Source organism: Dreissena polymorpha, chromosome 16, assembly GCF_020536995.1.
Source record: "Dreissena polymorpha isolate Duluth1 chromosome 16, UMN_Dpol_1.0, whole genome shotgun sequence".
Taxonomy (NCBI): Eukaryota; Metazoa; Mollusca; class Bivalvia; order Myida; family Dreissenidae; genus Dreissena; species Dreissena polymorpha.
Window position 1 is genome coordinate 47,871,917 of NC_068370.1, and position 24,831 is coordinate 47,896,747.

Below are 24,831 nucleotides of genomic sequence, written 5' to 3' on the forward strand. Positions count from 1 at the left end.
CAATTGAGGTTTGTAAGCTTGTATTGTACGCTGCTTGTGTTTCTGTACCGATTAGAGACGAACCTTGCTGCCCTGCGTTGCACCATCTCAACTTGTTTGATCTGGTTTTGTCGGTGAGGACTCCAGACTGTACAACAGTGCTCAAGATGGGGCCTTACCATTGAGATGTATGCTTTCGTCTTAGTATCGCTATTTGAGTTTTTTAGATTCCGTCTCAGAAAACCTAGCATATTATTTGCTTTTTTTGTCTTGATGTTGATATGGTCTTTCCATGAGATGTTTGAAGTAGTTTGGTTAAAATTCGATCAGATCTGCATGGCTCTTCTAAAAACTCAACTTGAATTAACTATAAGTATAATTATCAGAAGTGTTGGTTGATTTTTCTCAATTTTTTCGACAAGCTTTTTGAATATAAACTTGGCTTTACAAGTGTAGTTACTTAAGCAAAGTAAATCAGTGACAGTGGTGCAAAAAAGATTACGACCAAGAGGACATATATTTGACATATATACCCAGGTCCGTCCGTACGCAGGGTGGCCGGGGGGGGGGGGGGGCACGGGTCCATCTGGCTGTCAAGTTATGATTTTTTTAATATAATGGACCTACTGCAATTTTTCTCTCATGAAAGGGTCCACAGTACACGTCCCCTCAATGCAAACGAGGACATGTGTTTTATTGTCCTTGATAAACAAGGGGATTAGCGTTTTTTTTACTCGCCAGTGGAGATAATATGGATAAGCCCATAGGCAATGTTTTCTTATGGCATTGTACACAAATACCCTGTCAGTCAAAATCCCCTTGTGGTCCTGAATGCATCACCCATCAATGGTTGATGTAACACTAGAGATGTGATATGGAAAATTATTTATTACTTTGAACAGGCAAGTGTCTTTGTCAAAGTCTAAGGCCCATAACTTCGCCAAAAACCAATTAACCGGAACGAAAGCCATACTTCTTCCGAAAGTCTTGTAGGTAGACTAACACACCAAATATTAAGTCAATATATTAAAGCGTTTGAAAAAGTCTGGATAATGAAATGCCAGACAAACGTACGGACAGTCCAACGGCCATATACCACCCTACCGGGGCATAATAATCAGCTTAATATATGAACGAGTTGCGAAAAGACCCTCAGGAAAACGGTTATTATAGTGAAAATTTAAGTAAAAGGCCCTTACTTCGCCAAATATCAATGGACCGGAACGAATTTCACGCTTCATCTTTCAATCATGTAGGTAGACTCGCATACCAAAAATCAGCTCAATATCTGATATACATGTAGTTCCGTAAAAAACCCACGGAAACGGTTATTATAGAATAAGTTTCAAGGTCTAATCTTATGTCACATTTGTTGACAATTTTGATTGTTTAGCTGTGATGATGGTGGTGAAAGTAAAACTGTGTATTAGATGATAAACATGTTATCATGAAGTTACCTTGAAACTTTAGAGGAGGCTTGAATTCAAAGAGAAAATATTATTATGGTTATATGTCAGTCATACTTTATGATACATTTCTTTATAAAGGTTTTTGATTTTCAAAGTTTGCTTTTCTTATTCGTCAAAGAGTATCATAGATTTCTGAAAATGCTGTTCACACCAATATTTAAAGTTTTAGACTCCAGAAAGGTTTGATTTACTTTTATATCCTGTAAGTTAATATTATAAAATAAGTTTTGTAAAGCATTTAAATTCACCTTGAAAAGTGCAAAATTAAAAAAAAAAAACAAATAGGGAGGGAAGACGTCTCCCGCACGGGAAGACCACTCCCGCATCCCCCAGTCAAAAATTCCTGCGAACGGCCCTGATACCGTTTCTGGAAGCTAATTCGTGATACTAACGAAGCTAATGTGTGGCCAGATCATGTGTTGTGAGGCTATGCACACACGTTTCTGCTGGTATCAATGTGCTGTGTGATCCGCTGACATCACTAGCAAGACTTCACAGAATGTGGGCGAGGGGGCTGTTTTCAAGGTGATAAAACATGTTATGATATGTGAAACATAGCTGACATTAGTGAACCAACATATATTATTAGCGTTTGATATAGCCTTTTGGCCAGCCTGATTTTGCGACATCATGAAGTAGTTTTGGACATGATGAACTTCTTGTAAAGAGAGCGTAAGAAGAAGTGGATGAGAAAGCATAATTCGGTCGACTATATTGCGTTACGGCGGGTACGTATACCTGCATAATCACGAAGAACGCCAGAAATATTAGAAAATAACGTTTAAGAGCAATTTTCTATGATGATTTCAGTTTCAAAAGTACTAGTATCCCTTACTCATAAGCGATTGTCCAGCAAAAAAGCAGGCCAGATATGGTCAAACAAGTTATAACCCATAACCACCAAGTTCCCGATCCTGACAGACGAAGAAGCCTGCAGTAACAAAAGATCCAGTTGCTAATATATCATTAACCAGTGCAGAAAAGTAGTAAAGGCCATGATTGTTATCGAATTAACAGGAAGGAATCCTGACTGACTTCTTCTTGAAGATATTGGTTGGGCGTACACGCTTTGGGAGAAGAAACGCTGTTCTCAATTGGTAAACACTACAAGAAAGTCATCAAGCAGATTTATTAGTGCATATAAATGTAAAAAAATTTATGCAAGCCAGATATAAACAGTCTTTTGACATTTCTAAAATTGTTTTGAGGTAGTTACCACGCTCAGTTTTGATCTTTAAATACAATTAAATATAGGTGTGTTAAAATAAAAATAAAAACAGACATGTACTTCGATTTTATTGGAGGCGTAAATGAGTGCTAAAAGCTAACGTGAGAAAGTAACAAATCGCCAAGCAGAGCGATACACCACAAAAACATCAGGCACAACACAAAAACATGCAACACAGGAACACAGACTGGAGTTTTAATCTAAAAGCAAAATCTACCAAGCTTTCTGCCCATAGTTATTCACCATCTTTATAAGTGTAAATACTAATGTCAGGTACATGTATTTGATATGATAACGAATCTTTAATTGAACCAGTTTTATGTGACCCTATAAAATATACACGTTGTAGCACAATATTTCATTCAAAAAGTGTTGCACCGGCACATCAGGGCACGACACTCTGCTTTCAACAGGGACCAATTGTGTAGGTCCTTGCTTTTAATGAATTGTTTGTTAAAAGGTTCTAGTTTCTGTTGCAGCTAAAGAGTTGTCCCTGATAAGTCCACGAGGACTGCACATGTGAATCTTGGACGACACGTAACGCTCACGCATTAAGCCCGCTTTTCCCAGAACGAGGCTCCTTAGTAGTTTTTATAATGAAATACAAGAAGTTTCGGTATAATAAAGCATAAAGATTGGATTGACAACCTGTTCCGGAGAGTCCTTCCTTGTTACTCGTAATAGATGACGTTTTATTCGAATTATACCTTATGATTATATAGGAAAATAAATTAGAATCGCACCCATTCGTTTGTAAGAAATCTTTAAAGGTGTTTGAAGTCTGTTGATTTAACGATTAAACTGAAGGATGTATCATTACGCTATTAGGTTACAATATACTAAATACTCGTTTCATGTAGGCTGTACTCTCTAAAAAAATATCATAGTTGACTCGAAGGCATGTTTTACATCTTAAACTATTGTTCGGGTTTTATCTTTCGGAGATAATGGTAGGACATAAATAGGTGTTCACGACCGAATCCCTGAAATATGATAAACTTGGAGACTTTAGTAAAGCCTTGCAGTGAAAAAGGTTACATTCCACTAAGAAACGGCCGAAAAAAAAGTTGCAAAAACAGTCGATTTTGATTAGCGTCAAGTTCTTTTTTGGTTTGAACATGACATATCTTTTTTATTGCATAAATCGATTCCGCTTAGAATGGCCTTTAAGAAAAGGTATGGTTATGGGGGTCTCTATGTGCAAAATATTGCATTTATTTTCGCTCAAAGTTGTCGCTTTTACATTGAATTATATAGGGAAACTATTTAGTATATTGTGACCTATTAAGGGAGTCATAACAATGGTAGTTGCAGAGTGGAATAACTTATGGCAATATGTTGCTTGTATCATACACGAGTTGTTTCCCTTGCACCTTTCATTCAAATGATTTTTATTCTGCTGCAAATCGTTAGACTTAAATTTAAAGGGCACAGGCAGCGCTTACAAACGAAATGAATACATAATTTAATTTACTTTATGTTGAAAATAAAATCTTAAGAGCTGGTAGCGATGAAAAACTAAACGGATACATATTAATGGGAATGCATAAAAGTGTTTAACCCATTTATGCCTAGTGGACTCTCCCATCCTTCTATATTTATTTCTATATTTAGAATATTTCTTACAGAAATTCTTTTAAGCAAACAGCGCAGACCCAGATGAGACGCCGCATCATGCGGCGTCTCATCTGGATCTATGCTGTTTGCCAAGGCTTTTTTCATAAATGGGTTAAATGTTATCCAATCGATGGAAAATTACTTAATTCGGCATATCTTGACTGTTTTCTTATAATATAAGCCGCAATTGTTTGGCCCCTTTTATTGTTTTCACGTTGAGGTCAGAGTATAAAAGCTAACCATGCACATATTTTGCCACAAAACTTATCTGCAAATAATAAGGCGACCCGTAGATACCAGTACGTAGGCGTCCCGAAGGTGGTATTTGACATTTGACCTCTCGGTAATGATGCCCTATATTGCACAAAGCGTTTCTCATGACCAGCTTAACTCTTTCAAAGTTTAAACTCCTACTCGCTCTAAAGTCATTCTACTCGGGGATTTAATTTTTAATTCTTTAAATTATGAAAGTATGATTAATATAATCGCTAAGCTTTATCAATCTTATTAAGTGTAAGCCGATTTGGGGGAAGTAACTAAATTAACATCTAATTACGAATATGTGTCTACGTGTTTAAGCGTATATACAGTCACGTGTAAGGGAGTGATATAAAACTCTGATTGGTAAATGATTATTTTGAGTCGCGTTCAGAGAAAACAGGGCATAATGTATGTGCGTGAAGTGTCGTCCCAGATTAGCATATGCAGTCCGCATAGGCAAATCAGGGACGACACTTTCCGCCTCAACTTGATTTTCGGTAAGGAGGGACTTCCTTGAAACTAAAAATACCATAAAAGCGGAGAGTGTCGTCCCTGATTAGCCTGTGCGGACTGCACAGGATAATTTGGGACGACACATTACGCACAAGCATAAAGCCCAGTTTTCTCAGAACGCGGCTTTTAAATAAGTTTAATTTAGCATCGGCATACAAGTGGATAGTAATGTAGACTGCAAACAAACAACAATACAACTTACGTATTAAAAAGTTTAGATTGAAAACCGTGTACGTCGTTGCACCACAGGTTGGTGTCAGTCTGACTTTGGTATTGAACGTCATAATGAGTTCGATGTTTGGCGTTCGCGTTCATACCATATACTTGAGTTGCAGTAGTAAACAATCTTGATTATACTCGCCGACTTTTTCTTCCTCATCGTGCGTCTCTTTTTTATAACATAACGATCATCATGATCATAAGCAATATCACAACGTCTCAGACGCTGACGATAATGATGAAAATTCATTTAATAACATAAGGACAAAGGAATCAAATTACTAAAACGTAAATTGTAAAGTGCGTTCCAAATAATGATGTACGATTGCAATACGAAGGCTCAAGGCAAGGTTCCACTAAATGTATATATATATGAGCTACTTATTAAAGGGATCTTTTCACGGTTTGGTAAATTGACAAAATTGAAAAAGTTGTTTCAGATTCGCAAATTTTCGTTTTAGTTATGATATTTGTGAGGAAACAGTATTACTGAACATTTACCAAAGTCCAATATAGCCATTATATGTATCTTTCGACGATTTGAAAACCTAAAAATTATAAAGCGATGCAACGCGAAACGATTAAATAATTTGGAGAGTTCTGTTGGTGTCGTTTAAATTTAAGAAACTACGAAGATTGCTTATATAAGGTATAAAATACTTACACTGCTTATTCCCGGCGGAATAGCCGAGAGAGCTAATGCGTTTATACTTCAGACTAATTCCAGAACTCCGGGGGTCACTGGTTCGAGCCCTGGTACCGGCTACTTTTTTTTACTTTCTTAAATTTTATTCTTGATTTTTTACTGGAGCTTTTAAGATCCAATGTTTACATTAATCAATATAAAGCATTTAATGACAAACTTCAAAAGATGCCAAAATCTGTGAAAAGGCCCCTTTAAACTCAACATTGTGTGAACTGCGAAAGCTTGTTAAACAACCGTTTTATGTTGAAAATGAAAATATAGAAACAGGTGGCAATCATTACATACTCGTTTATGACGGACAAGTGATAGATAATATGCAATTTTATTAGTGGCTTCATAAACTATACCAATAAACTCGTGAATGCAGTGAGAATATTGGTGGTATAAACAAGATGATGTTCCACTCCAACTGGTTCCAAAACAAAATCAAACTGTTAAAACGATGTTTGCAAAGAAAGTTATTTATGTAAAACGTATTAAACAGAAGTTCAATTTAAAGCCTTTCACATTTTAGTAAATTGACAAAATGAAAAAGATATGTTCCAGATTCACAAATTTTCGTTGTTGTTATGATTTTTGTGAGAAAACAGTAACACAGAACATTGGCCATGCTTTAAAATATCTATTACAACATGTATATGCATTTTTGACGATTTGAAAAAATGAAAAATATAAAGCATTGCAACGCGAAACAGTTGAATAATTTGGAGAATTCTGTTGTTGTCGTATGTTTTGTGAAACTACGAGAATTGTTTCTATAAAGTATAAAATACATCACTCATGAGCACGAATGGCCGAGTTGTCTAGGCGAAAGACTTTTACTCCAGGAGCCCAGTTGAGGGTTACTGTTTTTCTTTCTTTTATTGTATTATTGTTTTTTACTGGAGCTTTCTAGGTCCAAAGTTTACATTTATCAATATAAAGCATTCAATGACAAAGTTCAATACATGCCAAAATCTGTGAAAAGGTCACTCTAATACGAAAACTACATGTTATCGTTCTGTTCCTGTGATAATAAAAAACGGATACTCGTAGATTTTTTATTTGTAAGTTTAAAAAACATGCTGTATAACTTTATGTAATTAAGTGAGTTTTATTTAGTGGTCTTCTTGATGCTTAACAACTATGCATGTGGGGCGTAATTTGGCAATGATGTCAGGAACGTATACCTGTTTCTGATTAGAATTAGAAACAATGAATGCAAAGTTACATTTATAAACTTATGATTGGCCTTTTTCTTTAACCAAGCTGTTACACATTTTTGTACTGTTCAGGTCTCGAAATTTCCGAAACTAGCATATAGGTACATATAGATTGCAAAACTTGTGAGACTTAAGTGTATTTTTTTTTGAATGCCTCCGAATTCATCAACATACAATTATTTGTAAATTAAAGTTATTAGTTTTACTCGCAATTCAAATTAAATAAAAAAAGAATTGAACAATATGGTTGTTCAAAAAGGGCAACTTTTTTAGTCCTTGAATGTAATTTTAGAAGGTTGGCCGAAGCGGCGGAGTGTAATATTACTAACCCTTTCAGTGCGGGAACCGAATTTTGAAGGCCTTTGCAAACAGTTTGGATCCAGATGAGACGCCACAGACGTGGCGTCTCACCAGGATCCAAACTGTTTGCTATTCTGATAATATTCTTCGAAAAAAATCGAAGAAAATGCTTATTTTAGAAATTCAGCAGACGACATTTTAGCAGACGACAAATTTCCCAGCATGCAAATGGTTAACTAATGTTGTACAGAGGCGTTATTTACGCGAATATACAATAACCACGAACATTCGTGACATGTCCAATACGATCCATTGATTCTCAATATGAGCTCATGCAAATAAATCATTATGAGGCTTGCACAGACAGTGTGGTCACGAATTATGTTGGTTCGTTGTGTGAATCACTTAGACATTTTTTTTTACTTATAACTTATCATTGAATAATACATTAAATGTCGGTATTTTCCCATCGCGTTTCTGTTCAATGAAACGCGCAAGTCTTAAATATAGTATAATTTGTTTCGAACAAGGGGATTCCTTTTTGAATACTAACGCTAATAGCAGTCATAAGTACATTTAAATACAACCGCAGCCTGTCTGTTCTATTAATGTACCGGTGAAACCAGATAGTTATTACATATATACAAAAAAATATGTATGTTCATCTGCAAATATATATCCCCAATCGTTAGTTCAGCTCTAATTTCGACGAAATCGTATAAATAATAAATACGCCGTTCCGCTCAACGTGATCGATGCATATATTTTCTGGTCAGTTGCGAACACAGCCAGACAGACCTCTAAAATCCAGAGGGCGACAATGCAAAAGTGCGATATTACTATGGCGACAAATATTCGATAGTACGATGACGGCAGTGCGACAATACGATGGCGACAGTTCGATAGTACGATGGCGAAAATTGGATAATACGATGGCGACAGTGCGATAGTACGATGGCGACAATGCGATACTACGATGACGACAGTACGATAACGATACTATCGTACTGTCGCCATCGTATTGTCGCACTGTTGCACTGTCGTCATCGTACTATCGCGTTGTCGCATTGTAGCCATCGTACTATCGCATTGTCGCCATCGCACTATCGCATTGTCGCCTTCGTACTATCGCATTGTCGCCCTCTGGATTTTAATGTGTAACCACGATGGCCCTAACGGTATTCCGTAACGTTCATACTCCTTATCGAACCCTTTCTTTTGTTACACAAAAGAAACATGTACACCGATGTTTTTACTATATACGTGTTTCATTCAATATCAAAATTATAATTATATTATAACGAGATAAAAATGGAGCTGAATTTCGACATCTGTCTTGGTGGAACTGTGTTTACATTTCAGACTTCGAGTCAGTCGACAGATGGATTAATACACACCGTCCAATAAACTTCTTTTATCGTTGCTACTTTATATAAATAAATTACTAACATATCCCCGATTCGTATACAATTATTTCAATCCTTTTCAATAACGACGCGTGTATGTTTGAGTTACGCTATACCATGAGTTATGTTAAAGGGGCCGTCCAACAGATTTTTGCATGTATTGAAGCTTGTCATTAAATGCTTTATATTGATAAAATTTAAACATTTGAACTAAAAATCTCCAGTAAAAAAACTAGAATAAATTTCATAAAAAGGAACAATGTAACCATCAACAGGACTCAAACCACTGACCCCTGGTGTGATGGAGTAAAAAGTCTCCCGCCTAGATCACTCGACCATCCATGATCATGCTAAGAGCGGATGTATTTTTATACCTATATAATCAATCCTCATAGTATCCCAAAATTAAACGACAACAACAGAACTTTCCAAATTATTCAATCGTTTCGCGTCGCACGACGCTATATAATTTTCAGTTTTTCAAATCAGCAAAAGATGCATACAATAGATATTTAAGAACATGGTAAATGACTAAATGGTCAGTATTTTACTATTTCCTCAGAAATATCATAACTAAAACGAAAATTTGCGATTCTGAAACAATTTGTCAATTTAACATAAAAATAAATAAAACGTGCAATATGGTGAACAGCTCCTTTAAATGACCGAAATACTGAAACGTTAATATGCATCACCTTGTCTCTTTGTACTATATTGAAATTTTAAATAGATTTCTTTTTACCAGCTGCTCTAATGCGCGTTTAATGTTTTGATTAAATCTTGCAACACGAGCTCTATTTCAGGCGACGGGTTTAAAAACTGAAGATATTAAACACTGGGTTTTACAGGTGATTACCAATCATTTCCCTGGGTGACTAATGTGACTCATTCATTGTTACAAGGAAGTCACGTTGCTCTTCTTTATACTTACGTCATCGGCATCACAATAAGCCTGATTTTTTAATTTGTTTTAAATGTATTCTGTTCAGCCCATGAACTTTGAAGTAAAATGTGCAAACGTATTTTTATTCTTTACATGATTCGTATTGGATATAGAGAAATAGTTTTGCTATAAAATTTTACGTTTGATGTTTGACATGGCTTATATCCTGTTGAGTGGGTTGTTTAGCAAAATAACGGGGTTGTACAAGTACCGAGCATTACATACATGTATACTTTATCTTTTATTATATACCTGTTTAATGCTTTAACAAAATACAGGTTGTATCAATCGTTGAAATAAAAAATCCCGTATTACGCTCCATTACGCTACTCGCTGTTTCCCATTCCGTATTACCAAACTAGCTGGACTACTTCGACCCATATAATGACGTCACATTACGCGTACCGAAAATAGAAATATTTTATGGTGGGGTTTGGTTGAGTCGTGGGTTGTTGTTGAGTCGTGGTTATAGAGATCGCGTGAAATTACATGATGGAACGTTCGCAATCGCTGCACTTCGTTCCGGTAAAAAGATTGACATACCCCGGTAGTCGGCGTTTGTTTTACAGCTCGAAAATGCGACAAAAACAGGTAAATATTGCAATTTACCACTATCCGATGCACTCTTTTTAAACATACACACTATTTCTACCCATGATTTGTTTTTAAGTAACACAAAATCCCTTTTTATGAGTCATAACATACATGCCAGAATTTTTTAGGTCCTAAGCGGGACATTCCATAAAAAATTGTCGGGACATTTGAACAAAAAGCAGGACACCTAAAACGATCTATCATTCCACCTTTACTGTAGTCAGTATAGTACTAACAAAAACTCTTGATACTTTTATTCAAGACATAAAACATCTGATATGAAGCATGAAATCTAAAACATAACAATAACAGTTTTATTAAATAAGACAATGGCAAACAACGAAGATAATATTCATCTTTTTAAAGTACAAAATCTGGAACATTACGACAACAATACTCATTATAGTACTTTCAATGGCAAACATTAACGCAGGGAGCATTGTGTCACACCGGTCTTACTGACAATAACGTAGTGACGTCACCATCTATGTATGGAATGACGCAGGGAGGCTATCCAGTACACTGAAAGTACGGGTTACAGTAAACTATCTACCGAACAGTTACATCAGCTTGACACGGAATGCGCGGCCGTACACATTTCCGAGGTAGGTTTTTGGTGGAAGCAAACCGTCTTTGTGTTCATAGCACCTCGTTGTTTTTATTACAATTACACCCAATTACACTTGACAGGATGGGTATCACTTATTGGACTGTTTGTTGCGATTTTGGTATATTGCACATTCTGATTATCCCGCTATTTTGGAACTATACATTGCATGAAAAAGACTCATTAATGACGTAGAGTTAATTTTACAAAACAATTGTTTTGTAAACCGTTTCAAACAAAGACAAAAACAAACACATTTTCAACATTTATTTCATTATAATACAACTATCGATAGCAATAAGCGACCACTATCTTGAAGACCACCATGGTGTGGATGCCTGATAAAATCAATAATTAGCCAATAAATCGCTGATAAGGTGTCATATATATATATATATATAAACATGGTGTGTTGACGCGGATTAGTCTTTTAGAACCTAAAAATATCGGGTTTCGTGCTATATTATAACATTTGTTTTATTACAGCGTTTGGGAAATGCATGTATTTTCTAGGTTGTCTTTCACTTGCTACTTTATATTGGTAAAGGCGTTTAATCGACATAATGTTTCATACCTTACTATGGCTATTTACAAGAGTCCGATAACTTGATTAGTATATGGGTTTGAATAACACGGAATACAAAGTTTGCCAATATTACGTTACAACTGCACGTTTGATTAACGTTTACTCCGATGGAGGTCTTCAGAAATATCGAAACCTATTCTGCTCAATGTAAACTTGTGTTTAGAGTTTTAATTAAATAAAGCGACGGTTATTTAGACTTAATTTAAAACTAATGCTGTGAGCAGGTATCACGTGTTCCAAAAATCTAACCACATTATTTGGTTTGTCATAACGTTTGTAAATTGTTTAACAAACTAAAGTTATACTTAAAAAGCGACACACAACTGTGTATTACACTATAAACACAAGAAAGATTAAGTCAACCGTTGATATCTTCTACCTCATCTCACAATACTCTGTAAAAGAAGGAATATTTAGTATGATGGAACAAATGCATTCAACGTAAAATACAAGTTAAATTGTAAATGTAAAGAATTAGTGATTTGGAGAAAAGTATTATAATTTATGTTTTGGAACTCATTTGTTCACATTTTGCAGATACAATTAGGTCTTCCATCCATTCTAAGTATTTACAATTTTCAAAAGGCTATTTGTTCTTAACGTTAGATTTGGTAAGCAAAACGAAAAACGTATAAAATGATATGGTCCGTTTCTTAACCTTACTAAGTAAACGTTCGAATGTTTACCTTTTTTAAATTCCAAATTTAGTGCACTAAATGTATTTCATGTCTCCGTTCGATACTGATACCAAATCAGTGCATGTGTATAGACCTGTACTACATTCGAGAAATGTGTAGTGTATATCTAGGGAGGCGGAAAACTACAACGGGCGAGGCATGGTCAGGGGTGATAACCGCAAAAAAGGGTTAGGGTAAGGGTTAGGGTTAGGGGTCGGGTTAGGGTTAGGGTTGGGTTAAGGCTAACCCAAACCCTAACCCGACCCCTAACACTAACCCAAACCCTAACCCTCTAACCCCCCCCTTGCGTAATACCATACCATGCCTCGCCCGTCCCGTATATCTATCTATCTTACTAGGTGACATGCCGTCTTCTTCATATGCGTGCAAGTGAAAGAGAGTTAGGATTTTTTTTCCTAAACGCTTGTATGTATTGACATAAGTATTTGTGAGTGAGTCTACATACATGACTTACAGACTAACTTGAAGTCGCGTTTCGGTCCACTGATTTTTGTCTGAGTTGGGGGTCTTGAACTTGAAACCATTTTCTCTAAAATAACATTTCTCCGGAATTTTCGATTACGATATAGCTGCTGTGCGGCTTTAAAGTGCAGTAGGGCACATTGTGTTTCAAACACACAGTTCTAATCACATTCATTGCGACCTTCAATGTGAAAGTGATACTTTCGATATCGAAGTGAAACTATCTCTTCACTGTCCTTCCATTACACAAGTGGATTTGGATATAACTGTGGTTGTTAGTATCGGATATACTTCATGTATGCAAAACATGTATTAAAGTAAATTTAGTCGAATCGCTCAATGGATTTCTAAGAAGGGTCATGTTAAATAATCATCTTAAGCAAAATCATTTCTTACATATTATTCATTCAAACCGAAGCAAATTTTTCGTTTTCTTTTTACGATTTCAGCAATCATAGTGCATTCTTATAAAAAAGGCAATCATAAGCCAGGTATTACGAAAATGGTGTTTTGTAAGTACAAAACACCCTCTGATAATTGTTTAAACATGAACTAAGTTAGATAAAATCTATGTTGTATGCACTTTGAGCTGTTCTAATCAGAAAAATATTCTTAAAACCATGGTTTATAACGAAATGTAAATTGTATCGACCCATTTACAGTCGGTCGTCATATGCGGCGAACTCATAGTTGTTTAATGTTAAATTAATGAGAATGGCGTTTTTTTGTGAACAGTAAATTTAGATTAAACATTTCTTATAAAAAAAACACACTTAATAAAAACATTCATAACGAAACGAGTATGGAACAAGACTGTGCATTCCATGAAACACATTTCAATGAAAGGAGATTTATTCAGACAAACGGATGAGTGCTACACCCTGAGCCAAAATTACGAGACAACCAAACAGGTATTTGGATTAATGCAAGAATGTTTGAACCACTTTATGTCGGTATTAACACAGATCAAACTGTGATTTGTAACGAAATTACTTACATTTGATAACCAATGCACACTTTTGGTAGGGTATTGATATGCAGGCCGATGTACAATATAATGTTGGCTTCACATACTGATGAAATTATTCAAAGCTATATGAATGAAATAACTGTTCTTTTCTTTGATTCAGAACACGTGAACGTTTAAGAATTACAATATTATTTTTCAGTTAAACGCATACAATAATAACATAAATTACATAGTTGGTCAATTAAATGTATGTCGAACATATTTCCGGGCAGCTATTGTATTCCTGTTGGTAAACAAAATAACCTTACTGAACCAGTTTCAGCCACCAATAACCAGGCCCCATGTCATAATGGAATGTAAATGGTTTCAGTCGTAGCTTTCTCATAGAGGATATGTAAGTGCATTTTATGTCCTTATTAATATATTAATTATCGATAAAACAGTGCGGATCGTCGGTTTCCCTCGCAAACGGATTACTTTGATTCCATATTGAGGGTAATATGTTCATAAGGCATTATCTTCTCAATATATTGTATCCCTTATTATCGACATATTTATCCTGTATTTACAAGTCACTTTACAACAGTTTTCCATTAGGCAACCACGCACTGTACTTAGCGGTGAATTGTTTTAAATTTCGGTCTCCGTTTTTTTGTGTGACAAAAGCATGTGACTAATGTAGATTTCTTTGAATATTATGCCTTATGACAATTCACTGTTACTTTCGAATAACTTTTCAGCCGTGATTAGAATTTTTCTGTCCAAGATTCAGTGTCGCATGTCAAAGAACCAATTCATGGTCAAAGACAAAATGATATGAACACAGACCGTACCGCTTTGATTGGATAATAACTTTGTCAGGCGTTAATGGATTTTGTAAAAACTTTGCATTTTTCCTTTAAGACAAACATTTAGAAACAATGCGGTCTGTCTGAGCAGTGCGTAAACATTATGCTGAAATTGCTTATGTTCAAGACACACACATACAATGTATATTGATTGCTATACAAAACTGTAGTGAAGTATGAGTAATGCCAGTAAATATTAAGATTTAAAGATCGTTGTTGTTTTCTTTACTTCGTCATTCTTGCAGTTTTTATTTGCCTCGTGCCAACGATCTCATGAATTGCCATTCGTAGGAATGAACCCATATGGCCGATAGTTCATGGTCAACCTATGTGGCCGCTGAACAAAATAATTATAAAAAAATATGTGCTACATGTTTTTTTTCTAAATAACAAAGGGGAACACGACTGTTAATGTCGTACAATATGTACATGTAGGTTTAACCATACTGAAGAGACAAATAACAAAAGCTTCGTTTGAAAAAATGGTGTGGGGCTAAATAAACCCTGCTTTTCCTTCGGGTGCTATAAAAGCATTAAAAATGTTTTTCTTTCATTTAACGATGTTTTATGTGCGTAAAATCCGACGAATATCGTATCCGTTACCTGTGGCTTTAATTACGATAGGTTAATAATAGCGTAATATAATAAGACAAAGAAGTCTACCGGTAGCCTAAATATGACATTCAATGAGTGCGACACATTTTAATCTATAAGAAAACAACAAGTAGAACATGTTATAAGTGGGCAGCGGAAGTTTATAAAAAACGATTCCAGAATTACATTTAATACATAACATTCGTTTTAGGCGCATGTCAACTGTGTTTATAAAAATATGAGCACCATTTATATGCCATTCACTACCACAATGTAATATTTATGTGCGTACCTTGCTCATATTAATTGATATTTACCGTTTCTGATTGAACACGTAAATTTAATATTCAAATGTAGCAATTGACCGTATTATTACGTGATACTTAGTCTCTTAAGTCTTTGGAGTTGGAAAAGAACGGAACGAATTATAAAAGTTAATATAAAATCATATTCTGAAAAGGATCATGTTTTTTTGTGTTCTTGGCCCTTGTTTCCATACACAATTCCGGATGGCCGCCTGATGACATGTGAGAACATTTGCGTCTTAATTGAATTCAATATAGATTTTGTTCAACGATCTTTCAAAAACTCACCGGCCTAAGTGGTATTGAGCTAATAAACATATAGTGTTGTGGCATTCTCATTTAGATAGATGAAGCATTCGGTAAATGTGCTTCTAGACAACGTTTGTTTGTAGTGTTAATAAGAATGATATCGTTAGGACTACGTGTAAACATAGGTACGTTAAATTGGTGTTGTGTATCGTTTCAACAAAAATATATGTTACATTTATTTATATACGTGTAATTAAGATCGACCTATCGAGAATTTGTTGGTTTTAAGAAAGGCCTTTAAACAGTTAACGTTTGTCTATTTAATTTCTTATTAAATTTTTATGAATGCCTTGCTAGTTTAATTTCCGAACAAGTCCTTTTAAAATAAATGTATATTCTATTCAAGTTGTTGACTCGGTTATAATCCAATTCAATCGCAATGTTATGAAACTCATCTTGCTAGTTACGTTGGGGGGAAAAACACAATCGTCTCACCAACTTGTTCAAACCTAACGACGCACAGGTAAATGCTTACGATATAATTGCAATAAAAAATCCACTTTGAACTGATGAACTGATCTGTTTAATATAAAACTGTGTTTAATTTAATGTATAGTATTTTAATAGTTAATGACTTGTATGCGCTTTAAGTGTTTGTTTAAAATTGAACGAAATAAACATATAGCGTTGGTTGTTCAGTGTTGCCTGTGGTGTTAGGCCTCGTGCGGATGCAGTATTACCGGGAAACGTCTGGGATTCCTAGTGGCGACCCCGTGCTTGTTCTTCAAACTGACAACACACTGCATTGTGCTCTAAAATGTAACAGCTTAGCAGTTTGCCAAGCGTTTAGGTTCGCTAACAGAACGTGTGAGCTGTTTAATGCTTCTTTCGTCCCCTGTCATGGAAGTGGGTGTTTCGCAGTTTTCACAGGTATGTAAACTGTTTAAATGAGAATGACTGGTGTGAGAAAAGGGACTTAATGACTATTTTTTGACAAATGTTGTATATTTCAAAAGTAAGGAATTATATTCAAACAATCAAAGTTAATCGACTGACTGAGGCGTTTTTGGAAAAAAACGTTTCTTTAATGGATATTCTTATTTCTAAACAAAACGCTAAAATAGGAAATCGTTAGAAACCCTAATCATAGATTTATCGATATATTTTTTTTTTAAACCTGTATTATTACATACTATTTGTGTATATAAGTGTATTCTACAGTACTATCCCGAAACACAAAAATAGACTATATAATAACAGTTTAAAATAATTAATATATATTTCATTAGATAAGAGTGTTAATAATTTAATACAAAACTTTACAAAACCTATTGATACAGATTTTCAGGATTGTTTAAAAATTGTAAAATTTAAGTATAATTTCTCTTTCATAAAGTTATAGTTTTGATGTGTTTCAGATATTATCGTAAACATATAACAGTTAACACATTTTAAAACGGTATTATAATTAAAAGTAACTCAGTCAACACATTTTGGGTATTCTGTAAATACTAATTTCAGACCGCACACTGTGCCTGATCAACTTGATTCACAAACGACAGGATTTTATATATATCAGACAGTGTTCACAACAATGGAACATATAGTGGAATTAACATTATTATTAGTTTTATTTTTCCCATCGTATTGATTGTATCTGATTCTAACCACTATCGCTACAACGACAGGTTCAACCGGTCATTTCACGTGGTTTTGCATATGCTCGTGAACTTCGATGGCATTCCTATTTATTCATTATACTCCATATGACATTCATTCGCATTCGTCGCACTTAAATACATACCATGATGATTGACCGCATTGTTTCAGACCCGGCTTAATATAGTTTATTATAATTATACGCTGGACGCATGATACCTCTGTGAGAGCACAGTTTCTCTGACGTTTAACTGTTACATCTTTTAGAGTTTATGGCTGAAAAGTTAATGTGGTAAAATATACTTATGAATTTTATCATGTTCACAAGTCTCCAACTTCTCAGTCCCATGTGTGAGAAATTATCTCCGTGTTTAATACATCATGCATTTGTGAAAGTATGTTATAATATAATACAAAATGTTTATGTTTGAATTCTTCACTGGTAGTTAATATATTCAATATGCCGACTTGATTTGATAATGGAAGTACACATATTCGTTGAGAAAATAATCGTTTAAGCTCTTTGTGTAATGGGTTAGCTGGCTTTTGTTTTATTATTAGACAATAACAATGCAAAGCAGTATCATATCGAAGAACAATTTATTGTCGCATTACACACAATTGAAAACACAAACGATATTAAATATTTTTTGTCCAACACCCAAAGAACTTGTCAATATGCATTATATTAAGAAAAGTATGGTCATTGAAACCCGTTACACATTTTATATTTTCACAGCGGACGGCTGGCCTAGTTGTCCGGATGGGTGGCTGGTATTTGAAGGCTCCTGTTTCATGTTTGGTAACTCGTCCGCAAACTTCACAGCAGCTCAGGTTTGATCTCACATTTTGTTTTTATTCACATAATTTGACGCAAACAAATTGATGCTAGAGATTGTTATAACATACTAATTGATGTTGGAGATTGGTATATACATACTAATTGATGCTAGACATTGGTTGACAAACTCCAGTGGAGATAGGGCTATTTTATTTTCAAAATTACGTGTTACTTTGAAAACATTGCATGTTTTGCATTTTTGATAATCTGCTCACGTGATCTTCGTTTCATTGCCCGATGAACCATCTACGTGTACAAATTGATAATAGTTATTCATTGAGCGCACCACGTCTTTACCAATAAGTGACCCGATTACGTTATTGTTTTGCAATAACTTTAGTGACCTTGCTTTTCATTCGTCAATTAAAAAATGACGCCATTGTTTGGTGACAACACTATGCCGTTTGACGATCATGAAACCAATAGTTAAACGACATTATAACTCCAGCAAATTTTCCACTGTTACCGTTATAGAAAGAAAATGCCGCATTTAAACACATTGCGTTGCATTTTAAAATTATATTATTAAATTAACCAACGTATTAACTGGCGAATGTATGCATTAACGCCGTTGGAATATATTCCAAGATTTTACAAACCAATCAAATGCACATAAATGTATTAAATCTTGATACACTAATATTTCGATATAGCAAAATCAACAGTGGATGTTCTATCATGTAATTTACGTTATGTTAACGTCTTTTTTTCAAAGAATTTCTGTAAGTCACATGGAGGGAACCTGATACACGTTAATTCGGCGCCAGAGAACGATTTCGTACGGAGTCATGCTCGCACCCTTCAAGGTATGGACTTACGAACTATTTTCGAACAGATCATGCAAGCCTCTGCTTTGACCTGAACAAACGTAAAACAACTTTAATTATCGTTGTAAAATACGATGGCATAACAAGACAACATAATAACTAGTATCTTTATCAATTTATATCGTGTAGTAAGACACTATACAAAAAGTAAAGCACTTGTTTAATTGATATATATTTGGTATATTGTTGTTCAGGGCGCTTTTGGTTGGCACTTAACCAGCCTGAAGAGGGACACTGGATATGGGTGGACACAAACACAACTGATACGTTTCTGGGTACGCGTGTGTTGTTATGTGTTGATGACATGTCACAGATTTATATCGGGTCTGTAATATGTATATCGTAAACGCTGGTCTTGATTGGTATAACAATGTCGATTGTGTTATAAACTAGGATGGGCCCCAAATGAGCCGGATTGGTCGGCAGGAGAGTGTGCTGTTTTTGAAGGCCAGAAGGACTATCAATGGGCAGACTACCCATGTGTCTATAATGACGTCATTCCGCTATGTGAAATAAGGTTGGTGAACCAGTTAAGGTTGTAATATGTAAATTGCAATATTGCATTTGCATGTTATCGTATGTTCTACATCGTGAATCCTTATATACCTGTGTATGGTTTATGTTTTGTCATGTGTTGTTTAGGTAATTGGTAACTTAAATAAGTAAAATAACAGAATGTTGGGTCTAACTTATAATTTATCTTCTGATATTGTTTCTGGGGAATAATTGTTGCTAAATATTATTATGTTGTACATAAATCATAGTGAATTATGCATTTCCAAAATAACTCATTATACGAGTGTATGAATGTGTTCTAAGATCGTTAACCAAGATAACTAAATGTCTACAAAATTAAACTTCTATGAAACGAGAAACGCATGCGGGTTCACTATTACGTACATGTGATCGTATTTTTGACATGTGGTACCATTTATAATGAATATAACCCTAACTAATAATATTATAATGATACCCATCAAATCAGATTCATTGAAAGCAAATGCATACCAACGAGAACACTGTATTTGTATATATTACTTGTTTATTGCACGTACAGGTATTAATTGTTTGCATTAAAGACAATTTAATAATTCTTGATTTATAGTGTATATAACACTGTGGTGCTCCGCTTAGTTGTTTCGCATGAGTTCATTGCGTGACGTTGTATTTTACATGCACACTGTGCGAATGGAATTTATTGTGCACACTCATCGAAAGTTCGAAACAGTTATCTGAACACCGCAACCATGAAATATTTCATTTATTATTTACATTCTTACGATGAAAAACAGCACTGCTATTCACCGATTTTCATTAATTACTCCTTCGTCTATCAAACGTCCCTTTTTCTAACATTTTCCCGAGAACGAAACCAAAAATACACCCATATTTCAGTAAGCTCATTCATATGTCAATAATAAAATCTGTTTCATTACAGTGGCGAATAATCTTTTGGTGTTGTTGGTTAAAATATACCAACAGAAGCATGGTACACTGCGTGATGGAAGAAAACGTTTGTGAATCATTGGAAAAATAATCCGTTCCAGCATTGAAATTTGTTTTGAAAATAATATGTTTTTATTTAACCTGTGTTCTTGATTTGATGCATTAATCAAGAAATAAAAGTTTCACTATGCATATGATTGTAGTTTTCCTTTCCCGTTGTACTTAATATTGTAAAGGCGATTCGTCAACAATATGTTTCATACCTTACAATTGTTATTAACACAAGTGCGAAAATTTATTGTTCAGATGAATTTGAATAAATCCTAAATACACCGGTATGTCGATATCTCCTTTCAACTGTACGTTTCAGACACGGGACACTTTCGGACTTACGTTTACTCCGATAGAGCTTCTCCGCAATGTCAAAACCTTCTCTGCTCAGCGTGAACATTAAGTATCTTAATTAGAGATTACGACGGTAATATAAAATAAAAATAAAATAAAAATAATGCTTATAAAGCAGGTATTGCTTGTGCCATAAATAACACTTCATTATGCGGTGTGTCATTACATGAGTAACTGATAAACAAATGCAAAGGTTTACATTAAAAACGGTCCATAACTTTGAATGAACCTTTACACAATAGATAGATTAAGTCAACAGTTGTAACCTTCTACTGCTCTCACAATAAATCTCTGTAGTGGGCAGAATATGGTTGTAATGGAACAAATGCGTCTAACGTAATAAAAGTAAAATCGTAACAGTAAGGAATGGTTTATTGTGACAAGTTTATTTTATGTTTTCGCTATTCACATTTTTGCATATAAAATCAGTATTTAAAATTGGTATAAGGCTATTAGTTCTAAATGTCATATAATTTATAACTGAAACTGTAGTGCAGTATTGATAATACCAGAAGATAGGTAGCTTTAAGGATTTTTTTTTTAATTTTTACTTTGCCATTCTTGTAGTTGTTTTTGCCCCACGCCAACAATATCAAAAAATGCCTTCTTCAAAATGAACCCATTAGGGCGTCATTGCATGGTCTTACTTTGTGGCCGCCGAAGGAAATAATTCTGAAAAAATAGGTGCAACTTGTTGTTCAAGAAAGAAATTCTGTGAAAATGAAATGTTCGTATAGGAAAAGAACTGACAGTCTGATGATGCTATTTCTTTAACACTGACTGTTTTACGAAACCTTAATAGTTAATGTCGTACAATATGGAGGTTTAACCATACTTAAGAGAAAAAGAGAAAAAGCTTCGTTTCAAACATTGAGTTGGGGCACACTGAACACTGCTCATGCCTTCTGGTGCTATGAACATATTACAAGTATTTTATCTCATTAATACTTTTTTGTGTTTGAAATCTGACGAACATCTTACCAATTGGCTAAGGCTTAAACTTCCATAGTTGAATAATAACAGACAACAAATGTCAGATTTCGCATACCATTTGTATTGCAGTTGTCCGTAATACAATAAGGCAATACATACATTCGGTCGCCTAAAAGCGTCATAATTCATTCAATGAATGCGACATTTTTTAATATACTAAAAAGCAACAACAGCATGCTACCAGGGGGCAGGAAAAAGTCTGATAAAACACGTTACTTTAATTTTCACATTTAGTAATTGACCGTACTATTGCCTTATACATAATCTATTAAGCCTGTGGATTTTTAACAGAATGAAACGCATTATAAAATTAAATAATAATTATATATATGGACACGAGTCAAGTTTCCTGTGCTCTTTATCCCAGCTTCTATTCACGATTCCGGATGACCGCCTAATGAAATTTGAGTTTTAATTGAATTAAATGAAATCTTATATCAACGACCTTTCAAGAACTCTCCGGCTTAACTGGTATTCTGTTACTTATCATATAAGACCTAGTGTACTGACATTCTCAGTTAGATATGTGTAACAGGCGAAGAATGTGCTTCTAGACACCGATTGTATACAGAGTTAACAAGAATGCTATCGTTAGGACTACGTTTTAACATAGGTACGCTACAAATAGTAGTGTGTATTGTTTCAACAACAGATCTGTTACATGTAATTATATGCATGAACTCCAAATCGACATATTTAGAAAGAGCTTTAAACAGTAAACCTTTGTGTATTCATTTTCATTAAATTTCTTGCACGTTTATGCACAATTACATCTCTTGTGTATTTTTTATTGTCTATTACATTTCAGAATTTTTAGAACAATTCCTTTTAATAGAATTGCAAATTGTATTCAGGGTTCGACTAGGTTATACACCAATGAAATCGCAATTCATGTGTTATGAAAATTAGTTTGCTTGTTATTTTGCCAAAAATAATCTCATTATTAAGAAACAGTAAACACAATCGTTTAACATCTTAATTAACCCTAACGACCAGCAGGTAAAAGATAATGATATATATGTAATTAAAAAAGAAAATACAACGTTTAACTGATCCATTTATTATCAAAACTGTGTTTAATTTTATGCTTTAGTAATTTTAAAGTTAACTCAACTGTATGCGCTATAACCGTTTGTTCAAATGGAACGTAATAAACATATATCAGTGAGTGTTCGGTGTTGCCAATGGTGTTTGGCCTCGTACGGTCGCAATACTTCCGGGAAGTCTGTGATTCCTAGTGGTGACCCCGTGATTGTTCTTGCATTGAGCTCGACACTGTTAAATCTTAGCAGCTTGCCAAGTGTTAAGGTTCAATAACAAAGCGTGTGAGCTGTTTAATGCTTCTATCGCCCCTTACCATGGAAGCGGATGTAACGCAGTATACACAGGTATGTAACAATGTTTTAATAATAATGATTGTTCTGAGTTAAAGTGACTTATTGACACTTTTTGGAAAATGTCGTATATTAACAAAGGAATTAATGCATTATATTTAAACAAGCAAAGTAACACGACAGACTGAGATTTAGTTTAATCGTGTTTTAATTGATTCCCTTACTTGAATGATAACGCAAAACTAATCAAGTGTTAGTAACTTTAAAAATCGATTTAAGATAAATTTATAAAATTACGTATATATTTAAGTACTTTTAACGTGTTTACTATATATGTGTATTATTAAGTACTATTCCGATACACACACACTAGGATAGATAATAATATTTTAAAAGCATTAATACATTATCATCGAATATGAGTGTAATAGGTTTAAAACGTTATTTGCAAAACATATAAATGCCGAGTGTCTGTGTTTTTTAATTATTATAAAATGTGAACATACTTTGTATTCCAAACGGTTAAGGTTTACGTGTGCTTCTCATATAATCATTAAATGAACACGAATCTAATTTTAAAACAGTTATTATCTTCAATGTCATTCAGTAAAAACTGTTTTAATATTATCTATATATGTAAATAGTATGTATAGACCGCACACTGACCATGATAAACTTGACTCACCAATGAGATTATCTAATCTATATCAGGCAGTGTTTACATCAATTGAAAATATAGTGGGACTGACACTATTATAAGTTGTGTTTAGCAGGAAAATACATCCACGTGATTTATCTTACTGAACTGATAATACATATATATCATTCTTCAAGTTCTAATGTTTCAATCCTAGTTTTAAACCTTACGATTAGTAATTAAAACTTTTAAACTAAGCTTGATGAAGAACTCTAGGATGGTTATTTTGATATTGTTATTTTCCCTGTTTTGGATGTTCCAAAGAGCCAGTCCTATGGCATGTTTATATCTGCTATTTAGTTTGCTATTTATCGGTCTTAAAATGATTATGTAACTTAAACAAACGTAAGCTTTCTATGAGTAATACATTATTAAAACAGTAGTATTGATTAAATGAACTACGGGGCCATTTTAAAGAATGCATCTTCAAAGAACCCTGTCAAGAACAATGTGTCATGAATCTAATCATATGGATTACAGGGGAAACCCAAACGCGAAATCAACAGACAAGAAAGGTCAATTGAGGAAGTGATGTAAAAAATCACATCAGAAATGTCCCCACTAACTGAAGAGAGAGAGAAAGAGTTCCATCATAGAGGGGACTACATCAACTTTAACTAGAACAAGGGACAAAATTGTCACTAAACCAGGTTTTCAATAAAAAAAGTCTGATAAAGGGAGACAACTGCAACTCAAAATGTGCATTGCTACTGATTGTTCATCACAATTAACCCCTTGTTTCAAAATCAATCTGTTTTCCGAACCCGTGACCAAGTTTTTGACCCGACATGGCCCGTATTCGAACTTGACCTAGATATTGTCTAGATCCAACTTCTGACCAAGTTTCTTAAAGATCGGATGAAAACTATTTGA

At 34.4% G+C, this 24,831-nt stretch overlaps 1 protein-coding gene across 2 annotated transcripts; it reads left to right on the forward strand.

Moving 5' to 3' along the window:
- The first annotated feature begins 12,970 nt into the window (after positions 1–12,970).
- Positions 12,971–20,665, forward strand: LOC127862706 (alpha-N-acetylgalactosamine-specific lectin-like). Of its 2 annotated transcripts, XM_052401962.1 has the most exons (8): positions 12,971–13,064; positions 13,453–13,701; positions 16,456–16,686; positions 18,155–18,249; positions 18,972–19,062; positions 19,278–19,358; positions 19,477–19,600; positions 20,522–20,665. In XM_052401962.1, the coding sequence occupies exons 3-8, from the start codon at positions 16,485–16,487 to the stop codon at positions 20,529–20,531; spliced, it is 603 nt and encodes a 200-aa protein (XP_052257922.1). In that variant the 5' UTR covers positions 12,971–13,064; positions 13,453–13,701; positions 16,456–16,484; the 3' UTR covers positions 20,532–20,665. The 2 variants fall into 2 exon arrangements, with proteins under 2 accessions (XP_052257922.1, XP_052257923.1); XM_052401963.1 differs by having other exon boundaries at positions 13,016–13,701.
- Positions 20,666–24,831: the final 4,166 nt, after the last annotated feature.

Excerpts from the sequence above, each read along its gene's own strand:
- LOC127862706 (XM_052401962.1), top strand. The coding sequence starts at position 16,485 with ATGCAGTATTACCGGGAAACGTCTGGGATTCCTAGTGGCGACCCCGTG. Across the intron at positions 16,687-18,154 it reads GTGTTTCGCAGTTTTCACAG|CGGACGGCTGGCCTAGTTGT; the intron begins GTATGTAAACTG and ends ATATTTTCACAG. Across the intron at positions 19,359-19,476 it reads CACAACTGATACGTTTCTGG|GATGGGCCCCAAATGAGCCG; the intron begins GTACGCGTGTGT and ends GTTATAAACTAG.